The sequence below is a fragment of the Lolium perenne genome, chromosome 6, assembly GCF_019359855.2.
Source record: "Lolium perenne isolate Kyuss_39 chromosome 6, Kyuss_2.0, whole genome shotgun sequence".
Classification (NCBI taxonomy): Eukaryota; Viridiplantae; Streptophyta; class Magnoliopsida; order Poales; family Poaceae; genus Lolium; species Lolium perenne.
The window spans coordinates 59,675,249-59,692,114 of NC_067249.2; the positions used below are offsets into that span (position 1 = coordinate 59,675,249).

Genomic DNA, 16,866 nt, shown 5'->3' on the forward strand with positions numbered 1-16,866 from the left:
TACTAGCTGATAGACTTGCTGGAACAGTTTTTCTCTGGCCAGCCCTGGTGGTTTGTTTTCTCTTTATGTTTTAAAACTGTTTCTCTTATGATTTCATATTAGTGAAACTGGGGTTAACCCCTATTATTCTAAAAAATAATTGTGCCCGTTGACGAGCAAATTGCAAGTTGTAGAGAAACCAGTTCCTGCTTGTGAGATTGATGATGCGTTACTACTTAGTGCCAAGTACAAACAAGAGTATGGACAAGGGAACAAGAACTCCCTGTCAACTGACATCATGATTCAATCTTGAAAAGCTAAGTTATCGAGCTCCGAATATCAAAGCAAGCATATGAATTAGATACTTCTGCAAATCACAATATGTAGCACACACTGACAAGGTCAGATTTATATTTAGGGGGGAGATATGTTTTCATCGTATGAATCTATACAGCAGTTTTCAGAGCAAGGAAGATGGCATGTGTGATGAAGATCACATGTGTGCTCCTCTTGTCCGCAAACGCAAAAACTAATCAATCCAACCAACAAGCATATGTTGGATCCTCAGACAAGCACCAAGGAAGGCAACTGGAGCGAGAAACAATAACCTTCACACAACATCACAAGTTATCTGAACATTTGGACGGTGTGACACCATTGCATTGCCATGTACTGATCATATCTCTCTCCTTTTATTTTATTTTTCTCAGCAGAGAGAACGATGTTGTGACATGCGAGATTTCCTCGGTGACCCTCAGTGTCCCTCCGAGAGCTTCATGGGCACCAAGGGAACCAGAGAGTGGAGTACATCTGTTATTTTAGATAGAAGGCTTTGCAGCCCAGCTTTAAATTAATAAAGCCAGCTCGGTCAGACGATACAAGGTGTTGAGGAAGTCCTCTTACAAAGCAGAACAAAGATCAAGCAATCAAAAGAGAAAAAAACAACACTACTACACTGAACTAGCACAAGAACCCTAACAGCCTAGCGCCATTGATAGCATCATAGCAACAGCAAATCGAGCGACCCTCGCACCGGTAGCAAGCCCCTCTGAGGCGTCCGCCACTGGGAGCAACCTCAGGCCATGAAGACATGTGACCACCAGCTGCAGCTGCAGAGGGACAAGTATTCGACAGGAAGCAATGTGCTACTCCAAGAAGCCAGCTTGACATATGAGTACATCTGTGATTAGTGGCCTGTAACTTGGTTCTGGCTGCACACAGAGCACAGCCAGTGCAGTAACCTGAAAACAAATGAAAGAAACAATTATGAGCTAATGTTGATTGTGAGTAGTACTTGGTACAAGTGCTTCAGGTCCATCCTGTTCTTCATCACAGGGTCAATTATGTATGGTTGGGAGCTTTGATCTGTCAATTAGCTTAGGCATGGCCTGCATTTGATATCAAATGTGTCATATGCTAATGGAATGGGCAAATGCAAATTGCCCAGATTCAGGTGGTGAAATCAGAAATAATCTATGCATGCTGAAAGTGAACACTGCTTAACTGGACCAGTTCTAGCTAATTTTTAGAATACCCATGCAACAATTGATTGGCATTGAGATGGTGCCATCTTCTCAATTGGCCTCCTTCGCAATAAAAGCTCCAGAAGCACTACACCCAGCACATACATATAAATCGCTCTTCTCAATCAACTTCCCTGTATTGAATATAGTTGCACGTAACAAAATAGGACATCATCAACGTTTACAGTAGAAAGTAGATTGCAGATGAAGAACAAGAAGAAAAGAAGGACAGACCATATGATAAGTACTGAGGAGCAAGATAGCCCAAAGTTCAGGGAAGCTTCAGATTACCTTTGCTGTGATTTACACCTATAACTGCAAGGCCAAAATCCGAAAATCTGCACACCAATAAATGATACATGAACTGTTTTCTTTTTCTTTTTCTTTTTCTTCAAGTGGTATACGAGTTATGGTCAACAGTACTATTCTTACTGACTATAATTAAAATATAGTCATACCATTACCATGGCATTGAGGTCTGAATCTAAAAGTATGTTAGGTAACTTCATATCCCTAATCCCCTGATAAATTCATGAATTAATCAGAGCTAAGACGCCTCAGATTTTATGCTTCATGAAGCTCTACCAGCTGATGAGTTTCAGATTAATTCATGCACATCATTTGCACCAGAAGAGAACATGCAAGAAAAAAATAGGCCTCGGATTAATTCATATATCACGGTAGATAATGCTATGATGAATAATAACAAAATTGTGTTGGTTCAACAAAACATGATGTTCGAATAAACTTGTTGAGGGGATTAGCATTTTCAGCGTACTTTTGCAGACCGAGTGCCCAAATAATGAATAGCATTAGTCAGGCAGCAGAGAAAGATGGTCACATACTCACATACATATTTTTGGTATAATATAGATTGAGAGACATGTGGAACTTACCCACTGAGAACATAACCTCCCCCGCCACCAAGCCAATCATGGCCAAAAGAAGATAGTGATGCTTGTGTGAGATTGCCTCAACTAGTTCTTCAGGTTCCTTTACCAAATACAAATTTGAACAAAGAAGTTGTCAAATTTACAGTGCAAAAGCAGATAACAGAAATTACTATTGAACTGGCAAAAAGGAACTTTTGATCAGAAACCACAAAATCTTTTGTCAGTTCCCTGCATAAAGGAACTTTTGATCAGATTACCTGCTACAGATATAATAGCCAGACAAGAAGCCACCATTAGGGTTCACAAGAATTAATATCATCATGTTTCCAGAGACTTGCCATGAATCACTGCAGTTCAAGGAAAGTAGAGACCAGATGGGAATGGACCTTGGCATACTGTCAACATTAACAATACAACTTTGAACGGGTCAACTTGAATTTGTTTTGTTGAGTTTTTCACTAAGCAACTAGAAAGCATGGGGTCGAAGAACTAGAGTACCCCTACTTAATATAATACTGGCTGCAAGGTAACAAACTGAAGAATAAGTGAGGACACGCACATAAGGAGCAAGAGTAGGAGAGAGGTTAGCCCAAGGTTAGGATCCACAATAACCGAGTTTTGCCTGTGTACTGAGGGCTGAACAAAGAAACGCAGGGGGTGACTGGTGACACCTCTCTCTCTGACAATAGCAGTTCCTCCCAATCACAAACAACCAAGAAATAAAACTGCAGAAAGAACAAATCAGAGAAATAGGGAAGAAAAGAATGTGCAATTCTCCCAGAAAGATTGGAGAAAAGTCAGTTGCAAACCTAACCAAACAACCAGAGAAGATCCCTGCAGTCCATGCCATGTTGCCGAAGAAAAGGTAGCTACATATCCTGCCAGGCAATCAGGAAAGACGAGCAATGGCGAGGTCCTTTTAGCACGCGCCTGGAGCTCCTTGGATGGTGGGACCTCGGGGGAAAATTGTAATCCATCAGAAACCGCAAAAAACTCCAATCATAAAATATTGAAGAACAACCAAGACATCTAAAAAAAGAAATAGCTCACCAAAATACCGGTATTCGGCAGCAGCAGCCACCGACACCCACCAAACTACAACTGCAAAATAAAGAGTCAAGAGATCAAAAATCAGAATAAGAACAAAAACTGAACACTCAAAATCCCAAATGTACCGTACCTGCACCCAGAAGAACAGGTGACGCCAACCGAACAGAAGCATGCCAATAACATGTAAAAAACAATAATAACCTCATGCAAAACCAGAAACTACCATGCAGTCAAAAGAAAAGCTAGAGAACCAAGCACTGAACCCCAAACAACAAAAGTGAAACAAAAAAGAGCTAAGCTACATCTGGCCTCAGATTTTATGCTGCACAAGGCTCAACCAGTCGATGAGTTTCAGATGGACTCATGCACATCCTTTGCACCAGAAAAGAACATCCAGGAAAAAAGAAGGCCTTAGATTAATTCATATATATCATCTGCACCGAAGAGACCATGCAAACTTTTGATCCGCCTCAGATTGATTGCTTTTAATCATTTGAACCAAGTAAAGTCGAAAGAGAAACGAATTCCTGATGTGCCTGCCTTATGGATTTTACACTTTCAGCAAAAGGAGCATGGCAAAAAACAATAAAACCAAAAGGTAACCAGAATATATCATCATTGGCCAGAAATCCTAAACTAGTGCAGATTACTGTCTGACAGTGAATAGCTGAGAAAACTGCAAGGAAAACATACTGATGTTAGTAATGACATTTGTAATATGCAGGTATAAACAGTAAACATGGCATGCCTTGATTCTTTGTAAAAATGTGTATACTAATCAAGTTAAGGGCTATATTTTTTATTTTTTTGGCAAGTTGACTATTTTTTATATACTAGCTTTAGTTATTTTATATTACTACTATAAGCTATGGAAGAGAGGGGGAGGGAGCAATGTCACCGTTAGAGTTGAACTCTGTTATTCCTCCACGGCCTCCAGACCCAATTCCGAACCACTTCTCACTTAGTTTCTTCATGGTATAATCCTTAAGCTCGCAAAAGCTCTCCGCCCAGCCAACTGGTTCGACAGGATCAACTCCCAGCCCGGGGGCCCGGTCATGGGATTGCAGGTTAACAGGATCTGTCCAATCTGCCACGAATGCTGACACGCGTCGTTTGAATTTGGATTTGAATTCCGTCCAAGCCTGATACTTGTAGTGGTTTATGCGAGCCAAAGTAGTCCACATTTTGTGGAAACCAGACTTTAGTGTAAAATGGTGTACAGAATTTGCAAGCGAATCTGCCACCGCATCAAGGCGAACCAATGATTTGTGACGCTCAGCTCTCGTCAGCCGGCAGGTGTAGCCTTGGCACACCCCTTCCTGCGGATGTGCTGTTTGGCCAGAAGGACCAAAATCGTAGCAGGGGAGGAATATTTGGCCAACCTCCGGATCAACGGAAACAACCGAGTCAAGCAACGATTTCGAAGGCTTCTCGACCTCGTTCCAGTTTGGTGAAAAAATGAATTCATCAACGTCCATGAATGCCATCCATTCGCAGGAAGGTTGATTCGTGGCTGCGCAATGAGAAAGCCCTGCTTCCTGCGTTTTGGTCCAGGGCCAGGCCACGGTGGAGACATCAATGCCAGCAGAGTTCAAACTAGAGACCTGCCCTGCTAGGTCATCCTCGCTTGCATTGTCGTATAGGAAGAACTTCTCAACACCCACTGCTGCATGGTACCTCACCCACTCAGGCAGAAACTTGGCGACATTTCGAACCATGGTGCAGGCACAGATCGATTTCCTTTCAGGTGTCACAGGCAAGGCAGTGTTTTGTGGATCGTAGGTGGCAAGTGAGGGTAAAGGCTCCTGGCCGTTGAGGGCTACGGTGACATGGAGGTTGCTGGAACTTAAAGGAGCCGGTGGAGGGGGGCACCTGATCACCTGCTGGGATGAAGTGGTGGCGGGGGAGGAGGCCACCGTGCCATCGGAGTCTCTGCTGTAGATGCACTGGATGTTGGAAGTGGCAGTCTTGATGACCCCTTGGCGGCTGTTCGTGCCCTTGGCGAAGAGGAGAAGATCGCCTCCGGGGAGAGGGGCGGAATCAAACACGAGACTGTCGTTCCAATTGAGCAACTTGTGGAAATCCGCGGCAGGGGCAGGGGCAGGGGCAGGGGGAGCAGCCGAGGAGGAGTAAGAGGAAGATGAAAGCAGCAGGGGTGGTGGTTGGAGCGGCTGCTCTGAGCCGGGCAGGGGGCAGAGGTAGGCGTGGCGCCCGGGCCCCGGCAGCCTCCCGAGCGCGCGCGCCGGGGAGGACGCCCCACCCTGGAAGACGCACATGGCGTTCCCCACGGCAGGGTCAGCGGACAGGACGAGAACCTCCCGGTCCGGGAGGAGGACGGCATCCTCCCGGAGTTGCGGCGGGGAGTGGTGGCGGTTGGGCAACAGGCGCCGCGCGAAGGAAAGATCGGCCTGTGACGTCTGGCGCGGCATCGACATTAGGGTTTCCGGCGGCGGTGGCCCCGGCGACCGGAAGAGCTGGTCCTGCTGCTGCGGCCGAGTACCGCCGCCGAGGCCGATGCTGGAGGAGTGGGCGCCGAAAAAGAGCAGCGCGCCCACCGAAGCTGCGCCGACGCAGGTGAGGAGGCGCTTGCGGTTGCGGCGGCGACGACTCGGCATGGCGGCGGGCGGCGGCTTTGCGAACGGCGGCGGGCGGCGGCTCGAGGAAAGCTGGGCGTTTTCGCTCGCGCGCGGGGAGTTTTCGTGCGCTGTGTTGCTCGGGGAATCAGAGACAGAGTTTGGATCTGGGTCCCGGAATTCTGAGAATATATGGACCTGAATTGGAATTGGAATCGAAATCGGGCCGGTTGCTTTACTTTCACGCAACGAAACCCGTCCAAATTTGGGTCGGTTCAAATCAAATCGGTCGCGTTACTTTGACGCAACGAAGCAACCGGCTCGATCTCGATCTCCTATTCGTGGAGTGGAAGGATACGTCCAGATACGCACCAACCGGCTCGAACTCGTATTCGTGGAAGGATACGTCCCGATACGCACAAACCAGCTGGATCTCGTATTCCTGGAAGGATACGTCCCGATACGCACAAACCGGCTCGAACTCGTATTCGTGGAAGGATACATCCCGATACTTGGCATAATTTCTAGATTCTTGCTGTGGATTAAAAATGCTCATCAAAATCCTTCCCTTTTTATTATCGAAACAATCCAACACAGGTTTTGCGCGTCAATACTTGGCTTTCATGATATGAATTCCTTTTATAACTCATTAAATATCATGAAATCTTTAGCTTCAACTCCAATACAAAGATCTAAGGACTGATATGTTTTTTTTTTCAAGAAACAGCAAAGGGCTTTTGCATTTTATTTCATTATTATTAAAAAGATAGAGTTAGGTTGGATTACAAGTTTAAAAAGATAGAGTTAGATTTACAATACTTTGAATCTGCTGGTGATAGCTTTGGTTACGATGAATAAAGTATCGATCATAAAACCCTAGCGCTCTCGCGCCGCTCCAGCGAGCAACCGAGCTGGCGGCGCTCCTCCCTTAGCCCCTTTCCCTCCCCCCTCCGCCTCGCTGCCGCCAGAGGGCATCGCCGGGCAAAGCCCACGCGGCGAGGGGGGGGGGGGGGGGGGGCTTCCCCCTCGCGCGGTGGCGGCGGCGCGGGCCTTCCGCAGCCAGCGCGGGCATCGTACTAGGCGCTAGGCGCGAAGCTTCGGCGTACGCGTGGAGACGGCTTTTCCCGGGTGCTTGTGGCGTCGGCTACTTCCGGAGTGACACCGACGACAAGCACGACCTCGGCCCCGGCGCGCCGGGTGACGGTCAAAGGTGATGCAGTGGGGACCGACGCGACGGGGTTTGTGGCCGGCGGCGGGGCAACCCATGCACGGCTCGGGTTGGAGGTCTCCGTGTCCAGCGCGATGGTGGGTAGAGCGGTCCTCCGGCCGCCTCGATTTTGGGCCGGGGCAAGGCCCCTTCGAGCCCACATCTGTCCCAGATCAGTTGGCACCTGCAGCCATGGGTGCTGAAAGTGACCGCTTTTGTAGGTGGAGTGTCCTCCCATCTAGCGGCGATGGTGCAGATGCGCGGTGGCCGCCCTACGCCTTGGTGAGCGTTCGGTGGCCTCACAGCGTTGTCCCGCGGTTTCCCCAGGTCGACAGGTGCTTGGGTGGGATACCGGGGCGGCCCTGAACAGTGGGAGTCTTGTTGGTTGGCGGGCGTGCCAGGGACTCTGATGCTGGCCGGCTCCCTCGGCCGTGGGGACGGCGTGGTGCCGGCGAGTCGTGCGGTGTGACGGTGGTACGGCTGTTGCGAGGGCGACGGTCGCTACCCCGTGTGGTTTGTAAACTGTATCTGCCAGGGGAAACCCTTGCCCTTCTAGGTCACAGCGGTGGCGTCTGCGGGCGCCGTTCCCTTCTTGGAGGCGTCGTGGTGGCGGTGCGGTTTCTCCACGTTCTCCGGGTGAAAACCCAAGATCCTTGGATCGGGTGGCACCGGTCTGCCCTCCTCGGCAAAGCCTTGGTGTTTTGCACCCGCGGTGTTTCTCGAAGTGCTCTTTCTGGGTGTTCCTCGTCGGCGGTGAGCTCTGTTGGTCGATTCCTGGTGGTGGCCGGCCTCTGGTGGCGTTTGCGACGTTGGTGCTATCTCGTCGGTCAAGCTTTGGCAGCACCTTATCTCCATCACCACAGTGGCCACCACCACCTGCCGTCCCCCTTGGTCCTTGCTCAAAACCACCGCCGTGCGGCGTCCTCTGGATGTCTGATGAATGAAAACAGCACAGAAGCTCGCGCAGCAACGTTGCGCCGTGGATGGCGGAGGCATGCCGTGTGGCGCCTTGCGAGTGTGCACTCACGCTCGGGCGTGTTGTGGTGCCCACCGAGTGTTGTAGAACTGGTGCCGGCAGAAGTGGCACCGGAATAGCTGCTCGGCTTCCGCTGACACCGCCAGCAGAGCACACCAAGAGGCGCCACCACACCGACCGTGCCCATGAGGTCAAGCTCGACTGGCCGGAGGAACATCATCCCGTCGCCACGAAACCATGATCATCATGGCCTCTATAGCTCACAGGCGTTGCAGCTCCCGGGCCTTCTCCTCCTCCTTTCTCCAGCTCTCCCATGGGCAACAAGACATCAAAATGGAATGTAAGTTTTATGTGTGACGTGTCAAAATCTTGTAGGAATTGATTCAAGCAGTTACATGAGCATGGCTGTACATGTCAGGTGACTGCCACGGACTATTACAGATCATCTTCTTTTTAGCATTTTATAAGTTGACACAATGAAAGTGATCAGCTGATGCTACCGAAGATCAGCATTTGTGTGGGAGAATTTGTTTCCTATGCAGTAACGACATAATGAAAGTGATGGGTATATTGGGGCTGGGGTTACTATATAGTAAATGGTAGGTTGGTGTGATCCAAAAATAGTGAAGATGTCCCAGCATGTTTCGTTCTTGTACCCACATTATTTGTCAAACATGCATGAGCTGGGTCATCAAGAATATGCAAGAGAATGTGGATAATACGTTGGCTTACTCTAAAGCAATCTTACCACAATTCGAAAAGTATATGACCCTAAGTGGTCTGATATAGCTAACTTGCAATGAGTGGCAACCTTGAAACATGAACCAAACAGTCCGAACTATCATAGAGGTCATATGATGTCATATACTGGCAGGAGGTATCATCAGGTCAAACGGAAGCACATGAGCAATGATCGCATGACAATCAAATGAAGTTCTTCCAATCAATATTTGCAAAGGTGTGCTGTAACAAAGTGCATACACAGGCACATGTGCTTTCAGTGGCATGTTTCAAAGGTAGGAGCGAAAACAGAACAAACAATCATTTTCGTGCTGGAGGTCCTTTAGTTTGACACATGCATATTTTTGGTATAGTAATATGTAGGAGTTTAAGATATGTGGAACTTACACAATGAGGCAATCACGGTCAACAGAAGACAGCAATGCTTGCGAGATCATCCCAAACAGTTCTTCAGGTTCCTTTACCAAACAAAAATTTGAACAAATCGTCAAATTTGCAGTACAAAACCAGATAACGGAAATTACTAACCACAAAAGGTAGTATTAGTTTTATGATATCACATATCATGATGTACACAGTTCTCAAGTAAGTAAACGGACCATGTCTGGTTAATACATGGACTCACGAGCACCATGTAATGATCCGAAGCAGTGCCTGGAAACAACAGAATCCTTTGCCAGTTCCCTGCATAAAGGAAGCACTTTTGATCAGATTACCTGCTACCTATATAATACTCCAAATGGATATTGGCTAAATAAGAAGCCAGCATTAGGGTTCACAAGAATCAATATTATCACGTTACAAGAGACATGGCATGAAGCACTACAGTCCCAGGAAAGTACAGATCAGATGGAAATGGATATTGGCATGTACTCCCTCCGTGTTAAAATAAGTGTCTCAACTTTTTCTAGATACGGATGTGTCTATAACTAAAATGTGTCTAGATGCATCAGTATCTAGACAAAATGAGACACTTATTTTAGACCGGAGGTAGTATCTACATTAACAAGACAGTATGTATGGCTCCTGGCCAGCCCTGAAACAATACAACCCTTCCAAATCATTTGCCTTATAATATATAGGCCAATATTAAGTCATTTACTTGTTCCTGGTGCATTGTATGCCCTAGTTTGGTGTTTTATGAACTTCAATGTTTAATATCCATGTTTTCCAGGGAAGGCACTCTACATACATCTTACAGTTATCATTGCCATATTTTAGTTCGTGGAGTAATTTAATAGAAATAAGGAGCAAATGGATGGCAATTGACAAATAATCCATCTTAACCACTGATTAAATACGTGTGAGGATTATGACTGAGCCAAAGCTGATAAAGAGAATACTCTTCAGTATCATACACATGCCCATTGGAAATCATGTATATGGAACTGGAAGTATCTGGATGCAACATAGCACACAGACATATCCAAATCAAATGGAATATTGAGAAGACGGGACCTTATACATACTTGGCACCAATGCAGTCTATAAATGGCCGATCGTTTTATCCTAGCCCAGCAATAATTGGTTGACAGAAGTATGGCCCAAACCTACATATCATGAACTAACGATGTTAGCCATCTCCACAATTCAGCAAATAGAAGGGGTTGTAATAAAACAGAAGGTAATGTATAAAATAACACCAATGCCACAAACCACCTACAGATTTCAGCTAATCAAAAATATGATTTAACCCATAGGACACATAACAACAAGGAGAATTGCACAACGCATCAGCATAACTACAAAAGGCATTAACCTACATATCTGAGGATAACATTTCAAACTAAACCACCACAATATCATCATTTTTCTTAAATCACAAATGTTCATAGCAATTCAGTTCAATAAGTCCAAATTTACTTCATATTCTCAGCAATTGTCCATGTTTTCACATGAATCAGTACTCTTAACTCCATTCCCATTGCGTGCTGCTACAAATCAGGTTACCAGGGCTTGGAAATTCTCACCTTTTTTGGTCTGAACTCATCTATAAGAATACCCCCGCAACTACAACTCATCTTATATGATGCCTGCAACTAAAGTCAGATCTGCCAGCAACTAATGTCAGTTCCGCCTGCAACTAATCTAGTTCCGTCTTCTTGGTCTGAACACATCTATAGGACTACCCCTCAACTACAACTCATCTTATATGATGTCTGCAACTAAAGTCAGTTCTGCCAGCAACTAATGTCAGTTCCGCCTGCACCTAATGTACTTCCGTCTTCTCAGTCTGAACACATCTGTAGGAATACCCCTCAACTACAGCTCATCCTATAGGATGCCTGCAACTAATGTCAATTCTGCAAGCAACTTATCTAGTTCAGTGTTGTTGGGGTAAACTCATCCATAAATACCCCTCAAGTGCAACTCATCCTATTGGATGCCTCCAACTAAAGTCGGTTTTTCCTGCAACTAATGTCAGTTCTGACTACACCTAATCGAGTTTCGTGTTGTCGGGCTAAACTCATCTATAGGATACCCCTCAACTGCAAATCAGTCATCCTATAGGATGCCTGCAACTAATGTCAGTTCTACCCGCAATTAATCTAGTTGTGCGTTGTCGGGCTGAACTCATCCATAGGGATAACCCTCAAACTACAACTCATCCTATATGGTGACCCGCAACAAATGTCAGTTCTTCCACTAATGTCAGTTCCACCTGTAAATAATGCATGAAAAGGCAACTTAAGAGGGAACACTAAAGAAACTAAATAAAATGGGACAAGCAACTAACCCTGGTTAAAGCAACTACATATTCACTGCAAAACAGCTACATATAGTGTGTGCACAAACTTTTAACATGCTAAAAAGCAACTAAATGCACACTGTAAAATAACATGTTGTGCGTCCAGCAACTTGGAACATGCTAAAAAAGCAACTAATTGAGCACTCTGAAACAACTACGTACATGTAGTGCGTCCCGCAACTCAGAACATGCTTAAAAGTAACTAAATGTGCACTGTGAAGCAACTAGGTGATCTGATAACCACAACTTAGTTAAAACCATAAACTCAAGGACCTTCAAAGACTTGGATCACTCAAGAAAAAAAAAAGCAGGGTGATCTTAAAACATGCACAAGTTTTCAGCAATAACACAAGAGAAGGGAAGTTGCAAAATTACCTCGACCCAACGATTAGGTTGGCCGCCGAGCCCAGGAGTGAGAGGCTGCCAGCCACCGAGCTCACCCAGGCCAGGAGCAGCCACATGTTGGTCTCCACTCTGGGGGGAGATCTCGCTACCGAGGCTGCCACCCGCGCACCGAGTAGCAGGACTGAAGCAAAATACAGAGCATTCTGTATGTCAGATAAGTGGTGCATATATTGACACACATGAGTTATGAATTATGACTTGGAAAAGAAATGTTCAACTGTTAATGTTCTTTCTAATGATTGGCTGGTCCGAAAGAAGTTCTGGACCTGACAGTGTTGCTACCAATCTATAATAGCTTCAGACTTGATAACACGGCCAATCCAAGCTAAATTATATCACCTGACAAGCTGAGCTACAGTGGGGTATGCTTTTTAAGCAATGGGGAGGGACAAGAACTAACCAGTAGGGATATCCGACGCCACGCTAGAGAGGAAAAGGATCCCCAACAAAAGGATGACTACCCGGTCAGCGTGTTGATGCGCGCATAGGGCTCCATGAAGGCATGAACTCCCAGAATGTGCTGGGAGTGCTGGTCTTACTGAAGCCGTCGACGGTGATGAACACCCCGCAGCAGTGGGTATGAGACCTGAAATTTGTTTGCCAGCAACGCCACAGTAAGCAACAATAGGGTACAGATAAACACCACCGAACTACCATCTCTGGATTGCAACTAACCACTGGTTAGACCGATATGTTAAGATTTCAATCAATTTTAACTACTATGAGATGCAACTGGTAAATGGAGTGTGGATTTTAGTGTCAGAAAGAGCACAGTGGAAAATTTGATCTGCTATAGTACATATTCTAACTTTTTTTTCTTAACATGATGTAAACAAGAGTAAAATCTGCACATGTGTGGCTAATCTTAAATTCAATTCAACTGCAGACAGAAAGATATACACCTGAAGCAGAAGCAATTGATTAGTTAACTTCTCGAGGCATGATCGGACATTCTTGAAGTCGAGGAGGACGAGCGCGAGGGCGGCGGTAATGGCGCTCCAGCACATGTTGACCACCAGCAGCAGGGGAACCGGCATGCCCAATGTGATGGCGAACACGCACGTCTTCCACTTCCATTCCTCCATGGCCACCTCCTCCTTCTCCTCCACCGAGCTGTACTTTTTCTACTCCCTCCGGCCCGATTTAGATGACTCGGCCCATGCACAACTATCATTTTGTGAAAACCCCCTCGCGAGTTCTATTCTTCTCAAACGTGGTCCTCAAATCAAAATCCATCTTTGACCCCGGCGTCCACAACCCGCGCCGGAGCTCCGTCCCCGTCCGGCGCCGCGCCGGAGCTGGGCTCGCGTGCTCGACGTATACGGTGATCCTGCACCCCACCGGCCATCCGCGACCGCTCCAGGACCAGAGGAGGCGGGGCCTCCAGGGAGCAGAGGCGAGCTCCCCCGCTGGCCGTCCCCCGCATCTAGCAGATCCTCGTTGCCCACTCTGCCTCACCCATTGGCCCCCACCGCGACCACCACGCCATCTAGATACATCATCAACAGAACGGGCATGTTGTTCCTAAACCGGGTGCATTGCAAGTCTGCTCTGTAACCAGCACGGCATCCTGTGCTCCTCGGATTGTAGGTACTTCTGGCGGGTGCCGGCCGAGGAATGTAGTTTATCTGCAATTGAGATATGGATCATTGAACCTTACAAATCTCTCTAGTTCCAGTCCACATGAAATTAATTCTTCATAGACAGTGTTATCAACCCCCAATCGTTTTCACATATACGTTTGATGTCACAATAAGCATTTTTTTGACAGTACGATATAAGAGGATTTAAAAGAAGACAACATATGCAGGGTAATCAGCATAATTGGAACTTTATAAAGCCCTATTGTTGTCAGGGATCATAGTGATGGCTAGGTTCAGCACTGTAAGCCAAACATAGGTTAATTTACGAGCTAAACACGCAAAATGAAATGTGAATCCAATGCCAAGATCCACTTAGGTTGAGTTCATTCCCGATTTGATTGTCCAAAATAAGGGGAAAATGTTCAACCAAGTTCTTGACTGCTCCTTGTGCCAACACCTAAGCGACGACAGAATCCAGAGTAGGTTAACATGGCTATTTACCATATAGGCTAGCCCCGGAGCACTGGCTACCTCCTGGGACGGCGACGTCTCTCTCGTCGCCGAGGCCCTGTGGGGAGCAGGTATTTCTTGATCATTTCTTTGAGGCGCTCCAGCCCCAGAGCTTGCAGATCTTCCTCCATGCCGGTCATATGCTTCTGGTACTCCTTGGCGAACTTCATGGCTAGATCCCAAGACAAAAACACAACGAGATCATGATTAATTAGCACGGTAAGTCTTCGAAGGAGAAGAGATTTGTTGCAAATAAAGTGATTAGCTAGATAAGAGGGAAGTACCAGATAGATCTTTTTAGAGGTTTCTTGTTGCCTGCTGCTGTTTTGCTGGAAGCATTGGTTCTCTGAGTGTTAGCTGCTGGCTGTGGCTTGCTTGGAAGAGTTGGCCTGCCACAAAAAGGTAAGGACAGAAATAAGTTGATTTGTCACTGAGATGAACAAAAACTGAGTCACCAATACACTGAGATCTCTGGGATGATGACCTTTGTTGGCATTTATCACTACTTGAGGAAACCTTCGTTCCATCACAACAGATATTACTTGAGCCATTGAGTTGTTGTTCAGTCATCTGCCCCGATAATTCCATTGATTCATGAACCAGGTCCTGCATGTTGATTAAGAATACATACATTGCATCAGATAGCAGTTCTTGATGCTATAAGACAAAGGAAACTAAGATGAAATCCATTTCGGCATAGCAAATAAACTGGAAATCCAACTTGAGCTGCACAAGTTACATACATTTATATTTTGTCTCTATAAGCATCTAAAAACACATGTGGCTCTCTGTCCGGAATTAACGTGACGGCCCAGTCCTAAAGTTATTCATGGATTACAGAAACAGTTAACTGCAGAAGAGGCTATTTAGCAGGTTAATTAGCAGGATTACAAGAACAGTTAACTGCAGAAGGGGCTCTTGGCAGGTTAATTAACAGGATTACCGGGGAGCCTTGCTGTCGTACTCGTGGTAGCCGTTCCACAGCAGCCAAGATTGCAAGTTTCCCCATTCGCCTGCAGGTCCGACCTCAACACATTCAGGACCAGTATATTTATGAGACGTACAAGTAACACGAGAAATCAATCAATAGATGAATTACCTACGGTCCCATTAGATGGACAATCATAACCTTTTGAGCAGCTTCACAAGGTCCACACCAAAGCAGCTTAACCAGGATCGAAAGCAAACTGCATCAAAATCAAGCGAGCGGAGCAGTAGGTGGGTGTTCCCGGGGATTCGAGACTATCAATAAATCAACCAATCGATCGGCGAGGCGCGGGACGCTTGCTTTCCGGATGAGGTTCACCGTGCCGTCGGTCACCGTCTCCGGCTTGGCGACGAAGCCCTGCGAGGACCAGGAGGAAACAGATCAGCCGTCGGCGAGGCGACATCTACGATAGGGACACCAGGAGAAGGGGGAGGATGAAATCGAGACATACGTGGTGGTGGTTCTTCCGTCGGGCCCTTCGCTCCTCGGCGAGGCGGCCGCGCGCGATCCCCCTGGACGACATGGCGAACAAGCTGATGCGGCGGCTCCTCCCGTTCAACTCTCCGGCTCTGAGTTTGGTTCGGGCGGGGGACTAGGGAGAGTCAGAGACGGCGGCGGGCGCGGACATTTACGCCAGGACAGAAGCAAGGCGGCGGCGATGTCTAGGACGGAAAAAATCCAACCTTTCCCGGCGGCGACTTCTTCGCAAGCGGCACCAGCGCTGGGAGCAAGGCGGCGGCAGCCCAGCGGGGGTAAGCAAGATGGAGGATTCGGGCGGAGGTGGGCGGGGCGGCGGCTGAGCGGCGTGAGAGCGAGCCAGTGGAGCAAGAGGAAGAGAGTGGGAGGACTTCTAGTTCTGTCGGAAATTTGTTGAGGTGGTTTTTGCAAAACGTGCGTCACATCAACTAAATCGGGCCGGATGGTGTACTTCCTTTCCGCACATCGGCCCGAATTTCGTGATTCGTCGCAAGCTACAGTAACACGGCCGTGAAAAATTGGAATCAATCACCAGGTATCTCGCCTCGAAATCAGCCCATGTAACAGCATCTCCACCGACGTCTCCGATAGCGGTCCTGATAGAATTTTGGGGCTGACAGTGAAAATGAGCGATGCGCTTCAAACGGCACCGGCCAATTTTTTAGCCCAATAGAATCAACCCCGTGTCAGCCCCGTCGTCAAGGGCGCACCGGCACCTCGCGGCACGTCTGAAAACGAGTGTGGGCTCCGCCTGGCAGCCAGACACACCGATTTCCGGTGGAACGGACACCGGCGGCGCCCTCCTCTCCAGTCTCGGCAATGCCGATGGGACTACTCTCCAGGCCACCGCCCCTCATCGTGAGATCCTCCTTGCGCATGCAGGAACCCTAGCGCATAAGATCCTCCTTGCGCGTAAGATCCTCCTTGGATGGGTGATCTTATGACCAGAAGAACAACCAATGATGAGCTCCTGCGACACGGGCGACACGGGCGACCCCAACACGGCCGCCACCACCGCCACCGTCGCTACCTCCGCCTCCTCCGTCCTCTCCTCCGATCATCAACCGGTGTGTCAGGTACACAAGGCTGCTCTTATCTCGATCACCAATGACAGGATCGTGCGGGAGTTCGGCTTCGTGAGGATTGCAGAAACTATGGTTTCGGTGCTTGATCACAATTTGAATCAAATTGGTCCCGAAGTGTGTTTGGATT

At 47.4% G+C, this 16,866-nt stretch overlaps 2 protein-coding genes across 30 annotated transcripts in view; both read right to left on the minus strand.

The window, feature by feature from the left end:
• Positions 1-779: 779 nt before the first annotated feature.
• Positions 780-16,055, minus strand: LOC127310512 (uncharacterized). Of its 29 annotated transcripts, none has more exons than XM_071821812.1 (20): positions 15,629-16,052; positions 15,289-15,534; positions 15,133-15,202; positions 14,674-14,795; positions 14,474-14,578; positions 14,181-14,361; positions 12,999-13,724; positions 12,497-12,682; positions 12,067-12,217; positions 10,412-10,492; positions 9,542-9,626; positions 9,330-9,400; positions 3,576-4,121; positions 3,205-3,496; positions 2,955-3,120; positions 2,653-2,742; positions 2,399-2,495; positions 1,967-2,090; positions 1,794-1,840; positions 780-1,220 (listed from the first exon to the last, which is right to left on the minus strand). In XM_071821812.1, the coding sequence occupies exons 3-7, from the start codon at positions 15,196-15,198 to the stop codon at positions 13,551-13,553; spliced, it is 648 nt and encodes a 215-aa protein (XP_071677913.1). In that variant the 5' UTR covers positions 15,199-15,202; positions 15,289-15,534; positions 15,629-16,052; the 3' UTR covers positions 780-1,220; positions 1,794-1,840; positions 1,967-2,090; positions 2,399-2,495; positions 2,653-2,742; positions 2,955-3,120; positions 3,205-3,496; positions 3,576-4,121; positions 9,330-9,400; positions 9,542-9,626; positions 10,412-10,492; positions 12,067-12,217; positions 12,497-12,682; positions 12,999-13,550. The 29 variants fall into 29 exon arrangements, with proteins under 29 accessions (XP_071677913.1, XP_071677902.1, XP_071677903.1 ...); XM_071821801.1 differs by having other exon boundaries at positions 780-1,636; XM_071821802.1 differs by having other exon boundaries at positions 780-1,636; positions 1,737-1,840.
• Positions 4,128-16,866, minus strand: part of LOC139832167 (glycosyltransferase family 92 protein Os08g0121900-like) — a 178,281-nt gene continuing 165,542 nt past the window's right edge. Inside the window, exon 2 of the mRNA XM_071821786.1 lies at positions 4,128-6,216. Within this exon, the coding sequence (XP_071677887.1) occupies positions 4,312-6,060 (1,749 nt within the window). The 5' untranslated portion in view covers positions 6,061-6,216 and the 3' untranslated portion in view covers positions 4,128-4,311. The remainder of the gene's footprint in view (positions 6,217-16,866) is intronic.